Genomic DNA, 21,110 nt, shown 5'->3' with positions numbered 1-21,110 from the left:
AAAAAAATAGGTTAGTTGAGAATTCTTTGTTGTCAAAAATGTGTTAGGAAAAACATGTGCATTCCCACATGAGTTAGTCACGTTTTAGAACCACACTTCTGAAGTCATAGCAAAAAGGAGATTCTCAATATATGAGCTAGAGTTAGTCAGATCGCGGTAGTTGAGGCAGAACAGTTGAGTCTGCTAGTCAGCAAAGATCAGGAGGGTCAGTTGGCAGTCAGTGGCCAGCTGCCCCTTTGGAAGGGAGGAGTAGAAAGATTAAAGGGTTGAACAAATGTGAATTCTTAACGTCATCATCATTTGACCGATCCAATCATCTTTATGTTTTTGTAAAACGCTTTTCGTGTCATCTTTCAACACCCAAAAGGTAATATGTGAAACATCTTATTATGAACATTGCGTAACTCTCCCAAGAATATGTATCCCTATCGCCCTCACTATATGTGTCAAGAACAAACATTCCAGAATTATACAAATGTCCCCCTAATCATTTTTATATTTATGTCCCCACCGTCTCTGTTCAATATGAATGTTCCTATCATATCTCTTTTAATATGAACACAGTGTCATCCTTTAATATGAAACCCCCGCCTATGCAACATACACGCTATTTGGTGCTCATTTTCCAGTGCACTCATACAAGGGTGTGGAAAAAACGAATCTCGCGTATACCACGAAAACACAACAAAAAGGTCCATTGGAAAAAAAGGCACAACGCTAAAAAAAAAAACAAAGAAAATAAGCTAGACGAAATACACACATACACACAATGGAAAAAGTAAAGCATACATTCTCACAAGACAAAAATGTCGATATGCCGCAAAGGAAAAAAACAATAATAATAAAAAAAAAACACACACACACGAATAAACGGTTCACATATGAAAGAAAAATGTATTAAAAAAAGAGACGATCTGGCAAAAGAAAAATAAAGAACAATAATAAAATAAAAACAAACACACACGAAAACGTATATACGAAGCTTATAAAGTACTTTTGAATAAAACATGGTAAAATACTATGACATTCGGCTAATAATTTTCATTGATAAATGAATTGTTTTGTTTTAAAAATATATACAAACATAACACGGAGAAATTTGCTGTTATCCATTATTGTTTTAAAATTCGTATTAGTGTCCGTCATTATTGTTGAAAATTGTTTTGCATAACTGTCAATCAAACAAGATTTTTCAAAAGTCGCATGTACTTTTTAAATCAGCGTGTGTGAATGAAAAAGAGTTTTGTGTTCATAGTTGAACTTTTCAGCTTTCTATGTGTTTTGGGTTTTTTTAAAAAAGGAACATTTTTTGACAGACTGTTGTGGTAATTGTTGTTATTACAGAAAAAAAATTATTGAAAAAGTTATAATTGTAAGTTAAAGGGTAATCATAGTTAAATGTATAATGCATGTTTTTGAATGTTATATGATGTTTAACTAATATTGTAAATTGTCTTAAATGTATGTATAATGTTATTGTATTTTAACGTCAGGAATTCATAGTCATAATTAAGTAGATAAATTAAAATGGAAAAGTCATAAGAAAATAGAATGAAACGATAATTGAGACAAATGGCTGGCCTAGAAATATGTTAGAATTTTAGAGAGGGACAATAGAAAATTACGTAAACGGGTATTTTGAGAGTTTTTTGGATGTGATAAGCCTAAAGAGATTTTTTTTTTTTTTGCTTTTTGTTTTTTTATTTTTTATGCCCATAAACATTCTTCGCAAGAAGTGTAGCTTGCCAGGAAACAACATTAAAGGTGTCCCTGTTAGGAAACTATAGATGGGATCCTGGGGTATATCGGTTTATAAAGCATGCTGCACATGACTGCAACGACTCGGCACAATAAATTAAAGAGGCAGGCGTTAAAGGGTATGAGAATTCCTTAGGGTACCAAGGACTATAAGAGTCAGTACCACGGGCAAATCACATATAGCATTAAGAAGGGAGAAAATGTAAAAGGTAAGTACGTAGGAAGAAAACATATAACCTTATATTTTTTTTAGAGATGTATGACTCTCTGTTGGAATCTTGGACGCTCTGATGAAAAAAAAAAGAAAAGAAAAATCACAGAAATCCGGGCCATTGTTAGAATTCAGTGCGCAAATAGGCATTTTGGCGCAAGGAATGGGGGTTATTTAGTTATGGGTGATGTTGTCTAAGTCTTTATCGAAGTTCCAAGAGTCCAAGCAGGGAAACCCTAACGAATTAGTGTGATGAAAAGGTATATCTTAATAATTAGAAGCCAACCACAAAGATTTAAGTAAATGAGCTTTGATGTATGTCCCAAAAGAAATAAGATACTTGGAAAATGAGACAAAGCTCTAATTAGTAAAACACCCAGGCAAAAGAAAGGATCAGGACACATTTAGACGAAAGAGTCGTCGGTTTCGAGGAGGTGAATGAGACCTCGGTGGCTGGATGAAGCAGCTGAGATGAATCATAGGAGGTATACCCTATACCCAAAAAGGAAATGCTAGGAAGATCAGAGAGATTCTTATCTAAAGAAAATAATTATGAAGTCAGTTGGAAAACGGATGACTAAAGCAGTTTTTATGGGATCAAGTGGTTGTAGAGATATAGAGACAAAAATGTACTAGAATTTAAAAATGCGTACATTTTTTTTATGGGAAAGGGATGTTACAAGTAAAGGCTGTCCCCTTTCCATGTAAATAAGAAGAGATAAGTGAAAATGAGATTAGGATAAGCCGAGACTCGAACCTTGGAAGCAAGGTTAAAAAAGAGAATGTTAGAAATCGGAATGTTATAAAGGCCTATTCTTAAATTCTATTATAATTGTTCATTCTTTACAAAACTGAATAATAAAAACGTCAGCTAAAAAGAATGAACAATACAAATAAAAAATACATTGTTAAAAAATAGGTTAGGTTAAAAAAAAATAGGTGAGAGTATATGTTGAGAATTCATTTTGTTGTCAAAAGCGTGTTTGGAAAAACGTGTGCATAGGCACGTGAATTGGTTACATTTGAAGTACATACTTCTGACGTCATAGCTAAAGGGAAATTCTCAATATAGGAGCTAGAGTAGTCAGATCAGGGCAGTTGAGTTGAGCAGCTGAGGCAGAACAGTTGAGTCTGCTAGTCAGTCAGAGTGAAAGTTGGAGTCAGAGTCCTTTGGAAGCGAATGAAAAAACATTAAACTATGTAGATCCCAAATGTGAATTCCTGACGTCATCATCATTCGAGCGGTCCAATGAAATAAAGAATCACCATCGATATTTGTAACTGTTGTCTTCGTGTCGTCATTCCACAAATTAAAAGATACTGTGATAAACATCTTATTATGAACATTGCGTAACCCTTTCCAGAATATGTATCGCTCCTTCTCTCTATAGGTGTTATAAGAAATATAAGAACTCTATCACCCTCGCTTATATGAGTTAAGAAGAAACACCCCAGAACTGTAATATGTACAAATGTCTCACTCTCTCTCATCATCAGAATCATTACCGCCATTATAAATATATCTGTTATATGTATTGGCCCAATATGAATCTCCTCGCCACTCTTCAATATGAGTCCCTCACTACACAACATAATAATAATAATAATAATAATAATAATAATAATAATAATAATAATAATAACAAATTAAACAAGATTAAAAAATATATAGCTAATAAATTTTTATAGCAAAAAAATAAATAAATAAAATAAAATTACACCTACGGTATTAACTAGTCACATCTTACTGCGGTCTTAACCTCTATGTGCAGTCCTCTTCCGCCATTTTGTCCTCTTCCGCATACTTGTGTGTTCTTTTTGGAAAGGGGGGTATTTTCTCCCGAAATTAATCAAAGTTCCATACAACCAACGGACTTTATCTACACCGGACATACCAACAATTTGGTTGTAAAATTATTATACAACGAGGTGAGGAATAAATGAATAGATGAATAAACAGACATTTCTCTTCTCAAACACACTCGTCTATTTGTTTGTTTGTTTTTCTTTACTCTTGTGATCCCGGTCCTTTCCGCATTGCTTTTGGCTTTTAAAACTTCCATATATATATATATATATATATATATATATATATATATATATATATATATATATATATGTATGTATATATATATATATATATGTATGTATATATATATATATATATATATATAGAGAGAGAGAGAGAGAGAAAGAGAGAGAGAGATATCATGATGTTATAATCATTAGATCACTATGGCCGGATGTTACGACATTTAAAAATAAATGTTAAAATTTCAATGATATTTCTCGCGGTTGAGATTGACCTTGAGGTTAGTTCCTTGCTGATGGAGTCAGAAGTGGCTTTGTGGCCAGGTTCGAATCTCTCGACCAGTAGTAATCGTATCACCCTTCACTTATGATTCCCGAAAAGTAGGTTATAAAAATATTATTGTAATAATTATATATATTTCTGTGGAAATCTGATTTTGTCAATTATATTTCACTTTTTATCTATACAAATCCTTAATCTAAAAAGCTCAATGTGATTACAGAGCATATAATAAATAAATGATAAAAGTCTACATTCCAAATTTCATGATTTTTACATCTTACAATTTATTTACGGATTTAAAGGAATAAATTGTAAGATGTTCAACATCATGAAATTTGGAATATAGACTTTTGTCTTATATATATATATGAAAATTTTCCGGGGGGTACAGAATTTTATAACAGCTAAATACAGACCAAAAAGCATAATGAATTTAAAAAATAAAAAATGAAAATAAAGGTTAGCTAACCAGGTTTCGTTCCTCACTTATCAAAGCTAAATCGAGGAAAATACGATTTAAAATAAACAAAAAAGTCATGAATATGGCGGGGGTAGGAAAAAAACACAGAAATAAACGGGAGAAAAAAATTACATAGAGACTAAATTAAGTCCAAGAAGATTTTCTTTTTGTTTGCAAAGAGAAGGTCTCAATGACTTAATAAAAAGAATCTCTAAAATTTTCAAATGATAGGGAGAGTGCGACTTACTAAGGATCTAATCTTTGCGATGTTCGCCCAAAGATTAGATTTTGTTTGAAACAGCATGTGCCTTCAAAGATTCATGCAAATTTTTCACCCTCGGGTGTTCTGAGTAATACGTATGGTTCTGCGATTTGCGACCATCTTATAAATAACCATGCGTGTGCCACGAATTTTCAGTGCTGACATGTTTTGCTAAGCAATGTTGCAAATTGATATGATTTCCGATCTTGACACGGGGTTAATAGGTGATCTTCAAAGATCAGGGGCAGGGAATGTAGTTTGATATGCATATTAACATATATTTTCATATCATTGAGGCTGCACCCCCAAAATGGTGTAATAAAAAAAAAAATCTGAAGTCGAGATGGCAAGGGTCAGAATTTACAATGTCGTTCGAATGCAGACAAGACTCCTTTTTATGCATAAGAATAAAGTAACAATTTTTAGTTAACTGTTGTAAAACGTTAGAATATCTCAGAAATAAAAGGTCACTTTTTGTTAAATTTATAGATTTATCTGAAATCATTATGGTTTGCTTACTCGACTAAAAATGTAGAATTTTATTTATTATTCTGCAATAATAATACTTGTAAGTGTTTACCTAGTAAAAGAATCTATATAATCTTTACAGAGATACGTTAAAATACAAGTTAAAATATGTACAGATTTTTTAAAAACATGTTAGTATTTTTTAGTCTTTAAAATATGCATTTAGATGTTATAAAAATTTCAGTCTTGTAAGAGAAATATAACAAATAAACCACAATATGGTTTCAATAATCATATATATTACTAGAGTAGCAGGGAAACCCGATGTTACCAGGGATTTAATGAATGTTCCACATTTCCAATTGGCATCCAAATCAGTGAATCGCCAATTTTCTAACCAAATCGATTAATTGCCTGCTCTAGTCAGCGACCTACCGCGGTGCACCAGGAGGAATCTTCACATACAGTGACTTAGTCCACAATTCATATTGTCTATATTCCACTGAACTGTTGATTTTATAAAAAAATTTTTATAAAATTGTTTTTATAAAATGGCTTGAATTAAAGTTTAAAATACAAAAGTCAAGTATCATGGTTCACTTGTGCTCTAAACAGAAACATTTGTTTCGCATGCGCCTCTGTTTTATCAAAGAATCTACGTTGGGCCCTTCTGCTTGTGCGGTGATAACACTTCTCAAATACACTCGTGATGTTAGACTGTATAAAGGTGTTAACTTTGCTTAAAACGGACTTTCTTTTTCAATCAAATGTTTTTGATTATCAATTTCCGATACTTATCAGAGGCATTCAATACAAAACCTTTCTAAGAACACTTCCAGATGCATAAAGTGCATTTGTGTGAATTTTTTAATCGACCCAGCCGTTTCGGAGTCTATAGAGAATGAACCCATAACGACACACGCAAAGTTTCTTTTATATATAAGTGGAGATTTTATTGACTTCTATATCTATCTAAACACATTTTATATATTTAGAATTTTGGTTTATAAGCAGACACAGGAAATCCAAATCAAAGAAATGACACACAATCTTTTAATTCATTTATGCCTAATCCAAATCAAGACCAATCCTTTGATTCTTTTTTTTTTTTTTTTTTTTTTTTTTTCACACATTTTTGGCCACCCCTGTAGAATTTGTTTGGGGTACCGGAAACCAACAATTCTTACGAGGTCGTTGGTTAGTCGAAAAAAAAAAAAAAACAATCATTGGCCGACTAACAAATTCTGCTGGGATTAAGTGCCTGCAAAAGTTCAACTTTCTTCATCTTTTGTTGTGATTTTCTGACAAGTGAACATGCCTGCTGTTATCTCTGTCCTCAACAGAGAAGGACATGTATGGAAGTTCATATTAGCATCAGCGGTAGGGAGGTGATGGTAGCTCAGTGGTTAACGACAAGGGCTGATAATCTGGGTGTGTCACATTCGAACTAATTCTATTCTACAGAAATACTTTCACTTAAGGATGTTGGCAACCTTCACATGATCCCTCCTATATCATTCTTTAAAAGAAAATTTTAACAGAAAGATATCGTAGAAACGAATGACAAAAATATCATCATAATGAATATTGCTCAGCAACAACAACAACAATAGCAACAGCAACAACAAAAACAACAACAACAACAACAACAGTACAGAAAAGCAAGGCTTTCTAATTTTATAATAAAGCGAAAATGAAATTATAAGGAGGAATCTCTTGAGATGATTTCTCACAAGTACCGGTTATTTACACACCTTTCTTCTTCTTTCCTGTCTTTTCCTTCCTCAAAATACAAGCTTTTATTATAACTTTTAATTGTGTGTTTTTTTTCTCTCGTACTTAATTGGGAAAATCCCAATAAGATTCACTCAAGTTGTTGGTTTAAAATACTTTAGTGTCTTATTTTAACTGTGCGCTCATATTATGAAGCTGTCTTGTGACGAGTATTTTGAATAGGATTGAACAATGGAACGTGAAATTTGGTTGTAATGACCGTCATCCGTTAAAAATGTTTTACCCGATTGTTTGGAGATTTGGAACGACGATCTGCATGTGTAACGAATTTTTTTTTTTTTTTTCGCATAATTTTTTCAATTTCGGTCAAATTATTGAATTGCATTTTAATTTCAAATCATTAAATTGCATTTCAATTTATAATCACTAAATTGCATTTCAATTTCAAATCATTAAATTGCATTTCAATTTCAAATCATTAAATTCCATTTCAATTTCAAATCATTAAATTGCATTTCAATTTTAAATCATTAAATTGCATTTCAATTTATAATCACTAAATTGCATTTCAATTTCAAATTATTAAATTGCATTTTAATTTCAAATCATTAAATTGCATTTCAATTTCAAATTATCAAATTGCATTTCAATTTCAAATCATTGAATTGCATTTCAATTTCAAATCATTAAATTGCATTTCAATTTTAAATCATTAAATTGCATGTCAATTTCAAATCATTAAATTGCATTTCAATTTCAAATTATTAAATTGCATTTCAATTTTAAATCATTAAATTGCATTTCAATTTCAAATCATTAAATTGCATTTAAATTTCAAATTATTAAATTGCATTTCAATTTTAAATCATTAAATTGCATTTCAATTTCAAATCATTAAATTGCATTTAAATTTCAAATCATTAAATTGCATTTCAATTTCAAATTGGCCCTGTTGGTGGGGCATTAGAATACACTGACTGCCTCCCTGCGGAGGGTAAAAGTCCCTCAATGGGGGTCCTGGATATGACCTTAAACTATATCCAGTGGTGAGGCCCCAGCTTGCGGGCTTTGGGGAGTGTGGAGCCACCCTTTAATTACCATTGCTCCCAGGTCCACACTGACCCGGAGTGGTAGTACCTGTTAGAGTCCCAACTATGGGTTAAATAGAAACCGACTTGAAAACAACAAATATATTCTATTAAAAATTGTTCTTCAAAATCTTTGGATTCGGCATTAAATAACCCGAAAAGGGTTGATATGCCGTAAAACAAAAACAACCAACCAACCAACTAATTTCAAATTATTAAATTGCATTTCAATTTAAAATCATTAAATTGCATTTCAATTTCAAATAATTAAATTGCATTCACTAAATGTCAATAACGTTTACATATGAATTTGCTTTGGAATATTTTGAGGAACAATTTATCAATTACTCCAAGAATTGTAATATTTGATGTCATTTTTATAATATCAGTTTCCATTCCTCTCTTCAACAATAATTTCAGTATTAGTGCTTGATTGAGTTTTTGTTTTGCTTTTCTGTGTTTTTTTAGAAGATAAATTTTCCCCTTTCATTTTCTTTTGTTCGCAAGCTGTATATCTTTCTAATCTCATGTTTTGTATTCATTAAAGACATTTCTTGGTGTTCGTGTTGCTAAAGATTTAGCCCGCAAGAAGATGGATCGTCGAAACCGTCGACAATTGTATGGTGCAATTAATACTAAGCAAATGGCTCGATTTGGAAAGATATGTTCCCCATTCCAGGTCTTGGCAACATCGGTGAGTCAAACAATTAATTTAATTGCCGATCAACAATATAAATAGCTTTATAAAATAATCATACATTTGCAATAACGATACGACTCCTTATGTAACGTGCTAATGCGATTTTTATTTGAGGGGACAAACTGTTTGTGCTTCTCAAGTAATTCATTTATTTACTCAAAAGTTTGGAAATGTTTTTAACACCAATATGATTTTTAGGAAACAAATAGTCAATTAATTAATTAAGTTTATAAAACTTTCAACGTATGATCACAATGATCATGACATCATCTCACAATATTAATATATATATATATATATATGTGTGTGTGTGTGTGTGTGAGAGTGAGTATTTATTGTTATATTTCAATAATAATTTATATAAAACCCAATAAATTTTACATGAATTTCAATTCATTTTATTCTCAGCTTGCGAGCTAAAAATAAAATTACTGCAAACAAAAAAATTGGGAGCTCAATATTTCGTCATACGATAAAATAGTACTTTATATTATATACATTAATAAAACAACATTTAATATTTATATATATTTCATATTTATATATTATATACATTAATAAACCAACATTTAATTTTTATTTATACATTAATATTTATATATACATTTAATATTTACATATACATTCAATATTTATATATTACATACATGAATAAAACAACATTTAATATTATATACACATTTGATATTTATATATACATGTAATATTTATATATTATATACATTAATTAAACAACTTTAAATATTAATATATACATTTATAATTATATATACATTTATTATTTGTATATTATATATATTAATAAAGCAACATTTAATATTTATATATTATATACATTAAGAAACAAGATTTAATATTTATATATTATATAACTGAATAAAACAATATTTTATCATTATATATTATATACATTCATACCACAACATTAAATATTTATACATACATTTAATATTTATATAAACATCAAGTATTTATACTTTTTATACATTAAGAAAACAACATTTAATATTCATATATAAATTTGATATTTATATGTACGTTTAATATTTATATATTATATACATTAATAAAAATTTTAATATTATATACATATTTCATATTTATATATATATATATGTGTAATAGTTGTATATTATATACATAAATAAAACATTTTATACGTATCTATTACATACATTAATAAAACAACATTTAATATTTATATATTATATACATAAATAACTCAACATTTGATATTTATATATTATATACATTAATTATACAACATTTAATATTTACATATACATTAAATATTTATATATTATATACATTAACAAAACAATATTTACTATTTATATAATATACATTAATAAAACAACATTTAACATTTTTATATTATATACATTTTATATTTATATATTATATACCTTAACAAAACAACATTTAATATTAATATATTATACACATAAATAAACCAACACTTAATATTTATACATACATTTAATATTTATATATAAATTTACCATTTATATATAATATACATTAATAAAAAACATTTAATATTTATGAATACATTAAATATTGGTATATTATATGCATTAATAAAAAACCATTGAATATCTATACATGCACTTAGTATTTACATATTATGTCATTAATAAAAAACATTTAATATTTTTATATACATTTAATATTTATATAATATATACATTTCATATTTATATATTATATACATTAACAAAAAACATTTAATATTTATCTATTATATACATCATTAAAACTACATTTAACATTTATATATTATATACATCATAAAACAACATTTTATATTTACATATACATTAAATATTTATATATTATATACATTAATAAAACAATATTTACCTTTTTTATATAACATATATGTATTAATAAGACAACATTTAATATTTATACATACATTCCAATTTTATATGTACATTTAATATGTATATATTATATACATTAATAAAACCATATTTAATATTTATATATTATATACATTAATAAAACAGTATTTAATATTTATATATTATATACATTAATAAACAATATTTTATATTTGTATATTATATACATCATTTAAACAACATTTAATATTTACATATCCATTTAATATTTATATATTATATACATTAATAAAAGAATATTAACTATTTATATATTATATACAACATTTTATATTTATACATACATTCCATATTTTATGTACATTTAATATGTATATAATATATACATTAATAAAACAACATTTTATATTTATATATACATTTAATATTTATATATTATATACCTTAATAAAACAACATTTAATTATTATATATTATATGCATTAATAAAAAACATTTAATAATTACATAATACACACATTAATAAAACATCATTTAATTTTTATATATTATATACATTAATAAAACACTATTTACTATTTATATATTATATACATTAATAAAACAAAATTTTATATTTATATATTATATACATTTATAAAAAAACATTTAATATTTATATATATATTTAATATTTATGTATAACATACCTAAAAACAACAACATTTTATATTTACATATTATATACATAAATAAAACACCATTTAATATTTATACATATATGTAATATCTATATATAATACAGTAATAAAACAAAATTGTATATTTATATATAATGTACATCATTAAAACAACATTTAATATTTATATATTATATAACTTAATTAAATACTGATATATTATATACATTAAAAAAACAACACTTAATATATGTACATACATTAAATATTTATATATTATATACATTAATACAACAATATTTACTTTTTATATATGATATAACTTAATAAAACAACATTAAATATTTATACATACATTCCATATTTATATGTACATTTTATATGTATATAATATATACATTAAAAAAGAACATTACATATTGAGATATTATATACATGAAAAAAACACATTTAATATTTATATTATTTAATATTTATGTATTATATACATAAATAAAACAATATTTACTATTTATATATTATATACATTAATACAACAATATTTTATGTTTATATATTATATACATTAATAAAACAACATTTTATATTTATATATATATATTTAATATTTATATATTACATACATTAAAACAACAACATTTAATATTTATATATTATATACATTAATAAAACAACATTTAATATTTATATCTATATATAGTATCTACATATTAATAAAACAATATTTTATATTGATATATTATATATATTAACAAACAACATTTAATATTTTTATACATTTAATATTTATATATTATATACATTAACAAAAACATTTAATATTATATACATCAATAAAACTACATTTTACATTTATATATTATATATATTAATAAAACAACATGTAATCAATACAGTTTGCAATTTGGAGACGGAATTGTTTTTGTTGAGATAAGTGATTTCAATCATGCTTTTTATTTTAGATTTAAAATATTAACAACTCCATTTTATTTCAGTATTTAATTTGTGTATTTCTGTTTTATTAAATGCTAGCTTTTTTCTAGTCCAATACCGGCTTCCATCTTATCTCGAAATTACTTATAACGGCACCAACTTACTTTCGGAAGAACACCCCCCCCCATCAGCCTTTTCTTTTATATCGTAAGCTTCTTAAAACGTTACTAGCTTAAGTTCAGAATAAAATCACGATTTTCTTTTAACGGCTGATTTCAAAAAAATGTTTTGAACGCTACTAACTGAATTTCTTTCAATACAGTTTGCAATTTGGAGACGGAATTGTTTTTGTTGAGATAAGTGATTTCAATCATGCTTTTTATTTTAGATTTAAAATATTAACAACTCCATTTTATTTCAGTATTTAATTTGTGTATTTCTGTTTTATTAAATGCTAGCTTTTTTTTTTTTTTTTTTTTTTTTCCTCGTACATATGTTTATTTATCTACCGAGTTGATTGCAAAAATTACGAATTATACTCATTTTTAGTTCGTGTGAGGGGAATCTATCACCATACTTTCCCTTAAACACGTCCGTTGGACTTTTATTAAGTACAATACTTAATAGTTTTTTTTTTTTTTTTTTTTTTTTTTTTAATGGAGAGTAGAAAACGCATTGTGGATGCGTTATCGGCAGCTCCTGTTACTCTCGCTTCTTCTTATTTGTCCCTCAGTCCTCATTTTTTTAAATGAGTGATTTTTCGGACAAAGGGAGAAGAAAAAGCTGTTTTCTAGGTTGGCAGTATTTTTGCGAACAGTTGACTGAGATGGCGGAAATTTTCTGTTTCTATGTCTATCCTTGTAGCCATGTCACTAGTAAGGGTGCTGGAGGTAAACGTTTTGTCTGGGCTGACGTTATCCGCCTGATAGTCAGGGACCCGAACCTTGGATTAACCACTAAGGAGGCTGTCCTATCAGCAGGTGCAAAGTACTGGGGCTGCTGTATTGCCATTTGGTGAATGGATTCTGGACCATGCAGTAGCTTCTGGTGGGGCCTCTCGATGCCATACTAGTGGGTAATTGTTACGGCTTTACCTTATCATTAGCTACAAATAAAAAAAAAAAATTCTTCGTTTCTTTTTCTCTCTTAATTTCCCCTCTCTGTCCTGCTCTAAGTAAATCTGTCGACCTAGTCCACAAATTCCAAAATTTCATCATGACAAGTTTCAAGAAAAAATACACGATTAAACCCGGTTCTCCAACTTCCAACGTAGACCCCTACTACCATGTCTCCTTCTCCAACATCAGGGGTCTTCGTTCTAACCTTCCAGAGGTTGAAACCCAATTACAGGAGACTAAACCAGACCTTTTATTTTTAAGTGAAACTGGCATTGGACAGGCTATTTCCCTAGATGAGTTTGCAATTTCAGGATACTCTAACTTAACTTCTAAATCTGACCCCCAAGATCGCCATGGGCATGGAATATGTGCCTATATTAAAGATAGCTTTCCATGTGGGAGGGACATCTCCAGGGAAGATCCTAACTTACCCTATATGTGCTTCCGGGTTGCTTTAGCTCACACTACTGCATTTATATTTACTCTCTATCGCCCCCACAACAGCGGAGTTACTATCTTTCAAAGCATATCTGAGAAAATTGACCAAGTCCTTTCTACTTATCCTTCAGCTAACATTCACGTATGTGGAGACTTCAATGTTCACAACGTCGAATGGTTGACCCACTCAAACAAGACCGATGATGAGGGGAGGTTCTGTCATGATTTCTCCATTGCCTATGACCTCACTCAGATTGTTCAGGAACCTACCCGTGTGCCCGATAATGACGGCCAGTATGCGAGCCTACTAGACCTTTTTCTCACAACTTGCCCTGAACTATGTTCAGTTTCTGTTCTGTCGCCTCTTGGATCTTCCGACCACTCTGTTGTATCAATTAAGATAAAAATGAAATGTAATAAGTCCCCAGACGTACCTCTTCATCGTACAGTATATCGATACACTAAGGCTGACTGGGATAGCTTCCGTACATTTATATCTGATCTACCTCTGCATTCCATGTTTAAAAAGGATGTGTCCTCTATAGTATTAGACCTAACTGAATGGTTAATTGTAGGTATTGACCATTTCATACCCTCTAAAAAGTTTCAGCAAAAACCTAACAGCCAGCCATGGTTCTCTCCAGAATGTGCTGCTGCCATTGCGCACAGAAATCACTTTTTCCACTGCTTCAAACGTAATAGATGTATGGAAACTAAAGCCGTTTTCAGGACTGCCAGCAACCATTGTAAGAAAGTAATAAGGAATGCAAGAGAGTTGTATGCTCAATCTGTTAAGTCCAAAGTAGCTCAGCAGAGGCTTGGTTCCCACCAGTTTTGGCAAATAGCAAACAGAATCCTGAATAGAAGCGTGTGCTCCATCCCAACTATTATCAATGGACCTGAGGTAATCTCGTCAGCATCAGACAAAGCCAAACTCTTTGTCAAGAACTTTGCAGCAAATTCTACCCTTTGCGACCAAGACCGCCAACCTCCAATATTTCCTCCTGTATCAGAAAACACGCTATGTGATATACGTATATCTGTACGTGATGTTGCGAAGCTAATCAAAAACCTTGATTCGAGTAAAACAACTGGCCCTGATGGTATTCCAATTATAGTACTCAAAAAACTTCAACCTGAATTAGCGCCCATACTTACAAAACTGTTTAAACGTTGTCTTAAGGAGAATAGTTTCCCATCTCCCTGGAAAATCTCATCAGTATGCCCTGTATTTAAGAATTCAGGTGATCGCTCATCCCCCTCTCAGTACAGGCCAATAAGTCTCCTGTGCGTCATGAGTAAGTTGCTAGAATCTGTGTTAAATACAGAAGTAATCAAACATCTCAACAAAAATAACCTTCTTAGTGACACTCAATATGGTTTCCGTTCTGCTAGATCTACAGCAGATGTCCTTACAGTTATATCGCATAGGATTAGCAAATCTCTCGACGGTGGCAATCTTTCTAGGGCAATTGCTCTTGACATATCTAAAGCCTTTGATAGGGTATGGCATAAAGGTTTACTTCATAAGATCGCTAGCTATGGTATAGCTGGAAAAGTCTTCTCAATTATTAAATCATTTCTTTCTGATAGGTTCATAAGAGTAGTAGTTGAGGGGCAAAAATCAGAAGCTCACAGTATTCATGCCGGTGTCCCTCAGGGATCCATCCTGGGCCCAACTCTTTTCCTGATCTACATTAATGATCTTCCAAATCATATCCTTACATCATTTGTAGACATTTATGCTGACGACACTACCATTTATGGTAGCACATCTAAGACAGTAAACGACCAAGTTCTCTCCAATTCTCTCTCCTCTGATCTTGAGCACGTAGTACAATGGGGAAAGGAGTGGCTGGTTACTTTTAATGCATCTAAAACCAAGCTTCTCTCTTTACATCATCAACATTCTAATTCACATTTGTCATCAATTGAAATGAATGGCTCTCGTCTTCAGGAGGCCTCAAGTTTTGACAAGCTTCTGGGCTTGACCATTACTCCTGATCTTAAATGGAACACGTATATCAAATCTGTTGCCAAGGCCGCTGGAAAAATGGTGGGATCTTTCTATCGATCCAGTAGATATCTCACTGCTGATGCTATTCTCTACCTATATAAGAGCCAGGTACGTCCAAGGATGGAATACTGTTGCCACATCTGGGCAGGAGCTGCTAGAAAGCACTTGTCCTGCCTTGATAGAGTTCAAAATAGACTTCGTAGCCTCGTAGGAGATGTCCTTTTCTCCTCCTTGCAACCTCTATCTCACAGAAGAGATGTTGCGAGTTTGTCTCTGATGTATCGTTATTTTCATGGAAAGTGTTCAACTGAGCTTCAATCTATGGTCCCCCCTCGCCAAACTTTCACAAGAAACACTCGTCTAGCTGTAAACACTATCAATAATTTCCCCCACTCTTTATCTGTGCCTAAACCTAAACGTAGATTCCATGAACAAAGCTTCTTTCTTAGAACTGCACGCCTGTGGAATTGTCTTCCGTTTTCCTGCTTTCCGGCTGACTACAATATGGTTGTGTTCAAGTCTAAAGTAAATAAGTTCTTGATGAGCCGTTCCATATAAGTTATTAAATTTACCAAATTTTCATTACTAATGATTACTATATTGACCAATTTCTACTGTACACTCTTTAACCCTTATCCTTGAGTGGCCTCTGGGCCTTGATAATATGGTGATGCCTTTGTAAAAAAAAAAAAAAAAAAAAAAAAAATATTTGCATATACACTTAATATTTATATATTATATACATAAATAAACAATATTTACTATTTATATATTATATACATTAATAAGACACATTTAACATTTATACATACATTCCAATTTTATATGTACAGTCATTATGTATATAATATATACATTAATAAAACAATATTTACTATTTATATATTATATACATTAATAAAACAACATTTTATATTTATATATTATATACATTAATAACACAAAATGTTATATTTATATATTATATACATTTATCAAACAACATTTAATATTTATATATATATTAAATATTTATGTATTACATACATAAAAACAACAAAATTTTATATTTACATATTATATACATAAATAAAACCCCATTTAATATTTATACATATATTTAATATCTATATATAATACCGTAATAAAACAACATTTTATATTTATATATTATGTACATCATTAAAACAACATTTAATATTTATATATTATATAACTTAAGTAAATACTGTTATATTATTACATACATTAAAAAACATTTAATATATGTACATACATTAAATATTTATATATTATATACATTAATACAAAAATATTTACTTTTTATATATTTTAGAACTTTATTAAAGAACAATAAATATTTATATATACACTCCACATTTATATGTACATTTTATATGTATATATTATATAGATTAAAAAAGAACCTTAAATATTGAGATATTACATACATTAATAAAACCATATTTAATATTTATATACACATTTAATATTTATGTATTATATACATTAATGAAACTATATTTACTATTTATATATTATATACATTAATAAAACAACATTTTGTATTTATATCGCATATACATAATAAAACAACATTTAATATTTGTATATATATATTAAATATTTATATATTACATACATTAAAAGGACAACATGTAATATTTGTTTTCTTTATACATTAATAAAACTACATTTAATATTCATATATATATTTACTATCTATATATTATATACATTAATAAAACAACCTTTTATATTTATATATAATATATGTTAATAAAACAACATTTAATATTAATATATATTATATACTTAATAAAAAACACTTAATTTCATATTTATATATTATATACATCAATAAAACAGCATTTAATATTTATACATGTATTTAATATTTATATATTATATACATTAATAAAACAAAATTTTACATTAATTTATGCATTTGGTATTTGCATATTATGTAATTAATGAAACAACATTTAATATTTGTATATACATTTAATATTTATATATTATATACATTAACAAACAAAATTTAATATTTATATATACATTTAATATTTATATATAATATACATTAATAGAACAACATTTAATATTATATAATCTATACATTAATAAAACAGTATTTAATATTTATATATTGTATACATTAATAAAACAACAATTGATATTTATATATGGTATACCTTAATAAAACCACATTTAATATTTATGCATACATTCTATATTTATATGTAATGTAATATGTATATAATATATACATTAATAAACGAACATTTAATATTTATATATTATATACATTAATAAAACAACATTTAATATTTACATATACATTTAATATGTATATATTATATACATTAATAAAATAATATTTACTATTTATATATTATATTCATTAATAAAACAATATTTACTTTTTATATATTATATACATTAATAAAACAACATTTTATATTTATATGTTATATACATTAATAAAACAACATTTAATTTAATTTTATATTTTATATTTATATATTACATACATTAAAAAACGACATCTAATATTTATTATTTTTCATAAAACAACATTAAATATTTATATCTATATTAAATATCTATATATTATATACATTAATAAACAATATTTAATATTTATATATTATATACCTTAATAAAACAACATTAAATATTAATATATTTTACACATAAATAAAACAACACTTAATATTTATACATACATGTAATATTTATATATTATAAACGTTAATAAAAACAGTTAATATTTATATGTTATATACATTAATAAAAAATTATTTAATATTTATATATTATATCTATTAATAAAACAACGTTTGATATTTATATATTTTATACATTTTTAAAACAACATTTAATATTTACGCATACATTAAATATTTATAAATTATATACATTAATAAAAAAAATATTTACTGTTTATATATTATATACATTAATAAAACATTTGATATTTATACATACATTTCATATGTTTATGTACATTTAATATTAATATAATATATACATTAACAAACAACATTTAATATTTATATACTATATACATTTATAAAACAACATTTAATATTTATATATCCATTTAATATTTACATATTATATACATTAATAAAATAACATTTAATATTCATATATTATATAGATTAATAAAAACACATGTAATATTTATATATTATATACATAAATTAAACAACAGTTTATATTTACATATACATTTAATATTTCTATATTATATACATTAATAAAACAATACTTACCATTTATATATTATATCCATAAATAATAACATTTTATATTTGTATATTATATACAATAATTAAACAACATTTAATATTTATATATATATTTTAATATGTATATATTACCTACATTTAAAGAACAATATTTAATATTTGGATATTTTATACATTAATAAAACTACATATAATATTTATAAATATATATTTTATATCTATACATAATAAAACAACGTTTTATCTTTATATATAATATATACTAATAAAACAACATATAATATTAATATATTATATACATAATAAAACAACATTTATACATGCATTTAATAATAATATAATATATACTTTTATAAAACCATTTTATATATATATATTATATAGATTTATAAAAAAGTATTAAATATACATTAAGAAAACAACATTTAATATTTATATATTATATACATAAATAAAACAAAATTTGATATTTATATATACATTAAATATTTGTATATAAATTTACTATTTATATATAATATACATGAATCAAAAAACATTTAAGTTTATATATTATGTACAGTAATAAAACAACATTTTATATTCATATTTACATTTAATATTTATGTATTATATACATTAATAAAATAACATTGAATATGTATATATTATATACATTTATATGACAACATTAAATATTTATATATTATATACATTAATAAAACAACATTTAATATTTATATATTATATACATTAATAAAACAACATTTATATTAATATACTATATATATTAATAAAACGACATTTAATATTTATACAAACATTTAATATTAATATATACAGTAAAACTGTATATATTATATACATGAATAATAAATTATTTAATATTTATATATATACTTTTAATTTTTATAAACTATATACATTAATAAAACAAGATTTTATATTTATATATACATTGAATATTTGTATATTATATACATTAATAAAGCAACGTTTTATATATATATATTATATACATTAATAAAACAACATTTAATATTTATACATCCATTTAGTGTTGGCATATTGTGTTATTAATAAATAAATGTTTTATATTTTATATACATTTAATATTTATAGATTACATACATTAATAAAACAACATTTTATAGTTATATATTATATACATTAATAAAACAGTATTTAAAATTTGTATATTATATACATTACTAAAACAACATTTGATATTTTTATATTTTATACATCAATAAGACAACATTTATATTTATACATACATTCCATATTCATATGTACATTTGATATGTATATAATATATGCATTAATATAACAACATTTAATATTTATATATTATATACATTAATAAAACAATATCTAATATTTACATATACATTTAATATTACTATATTATATACATTAATAAATAACATTTATTATTATATGTTATATGCATTAATAAAACAACATTTAATAGCTACATATACATTTAATATTTATATATTATATCTAAATAAAACAATATTTACTCTTTATATATTATATACATTAATAAAACAACATTTTATATTTATATGTGATATACATTAATAAAACAACATTAAATATTTATATATATATATTTAATATTTTATATTACATACATTAAAGGGACAACATTTAATATTTATATATTATATACATTAATAAACAACATTTTATATGTATGAATTATATATATTAATAAAACAACATTTAATGTTTATATATTATATACATTAATAAAACCACATTGGATATTTATATATTATATACATCAATAAAATAACATTTTATATTAGTATATTATATACATAATAAAACAACATTTAATATTTACATATATATTTATTATTTATATATTATATACATA

General features: G+C 26.1%; 1 protein-coding gene across 9 annotated transcripts in view; it reads left to right on the top strand.

The window, feature by feature from the left end:
* Positions 1–21,110, top strand: part of LOC145252666 (cilia- and flagella-associated protein 337-like) — a 482,634-nt gene that overhangs the window by 448,395 nt on the left and 13,129 nt on the right. For all 9 annotated transcript variants that reach the window (XM_080112440.1, XM_080112445.1, XM_080112446.1 and 6 more), the window contains one exon: positions 8,843–8,989. In XM_080112440.1, the coding sequence (XP_079968566.1) occupies positions 8,843–8,989 (147 nt within the window). The remainder of the gene's footprint in view (positions 1–8,842; positions 8,990–21,110) is intronic.

The sequence above is a fragment of the Euprymna scolopes genome, chromosome 29 (assembly GCF_053919585.1).
Source record: "Euprymna scolopes isolate OS-2025 chromosome 29, ASM5391958v1, whole genome shotgun sequence".
In the NCBI taxonomy this organism is placed as follows: Eukaryota; Metazoa; Mollusca; class Cephalopoda; order Sepiida; family Sepiolidae; genus Euprymna; species Euprymna scolopes.
This window is presented reverse-complemented; position numbering and strand designations above follow the sequence as displayed.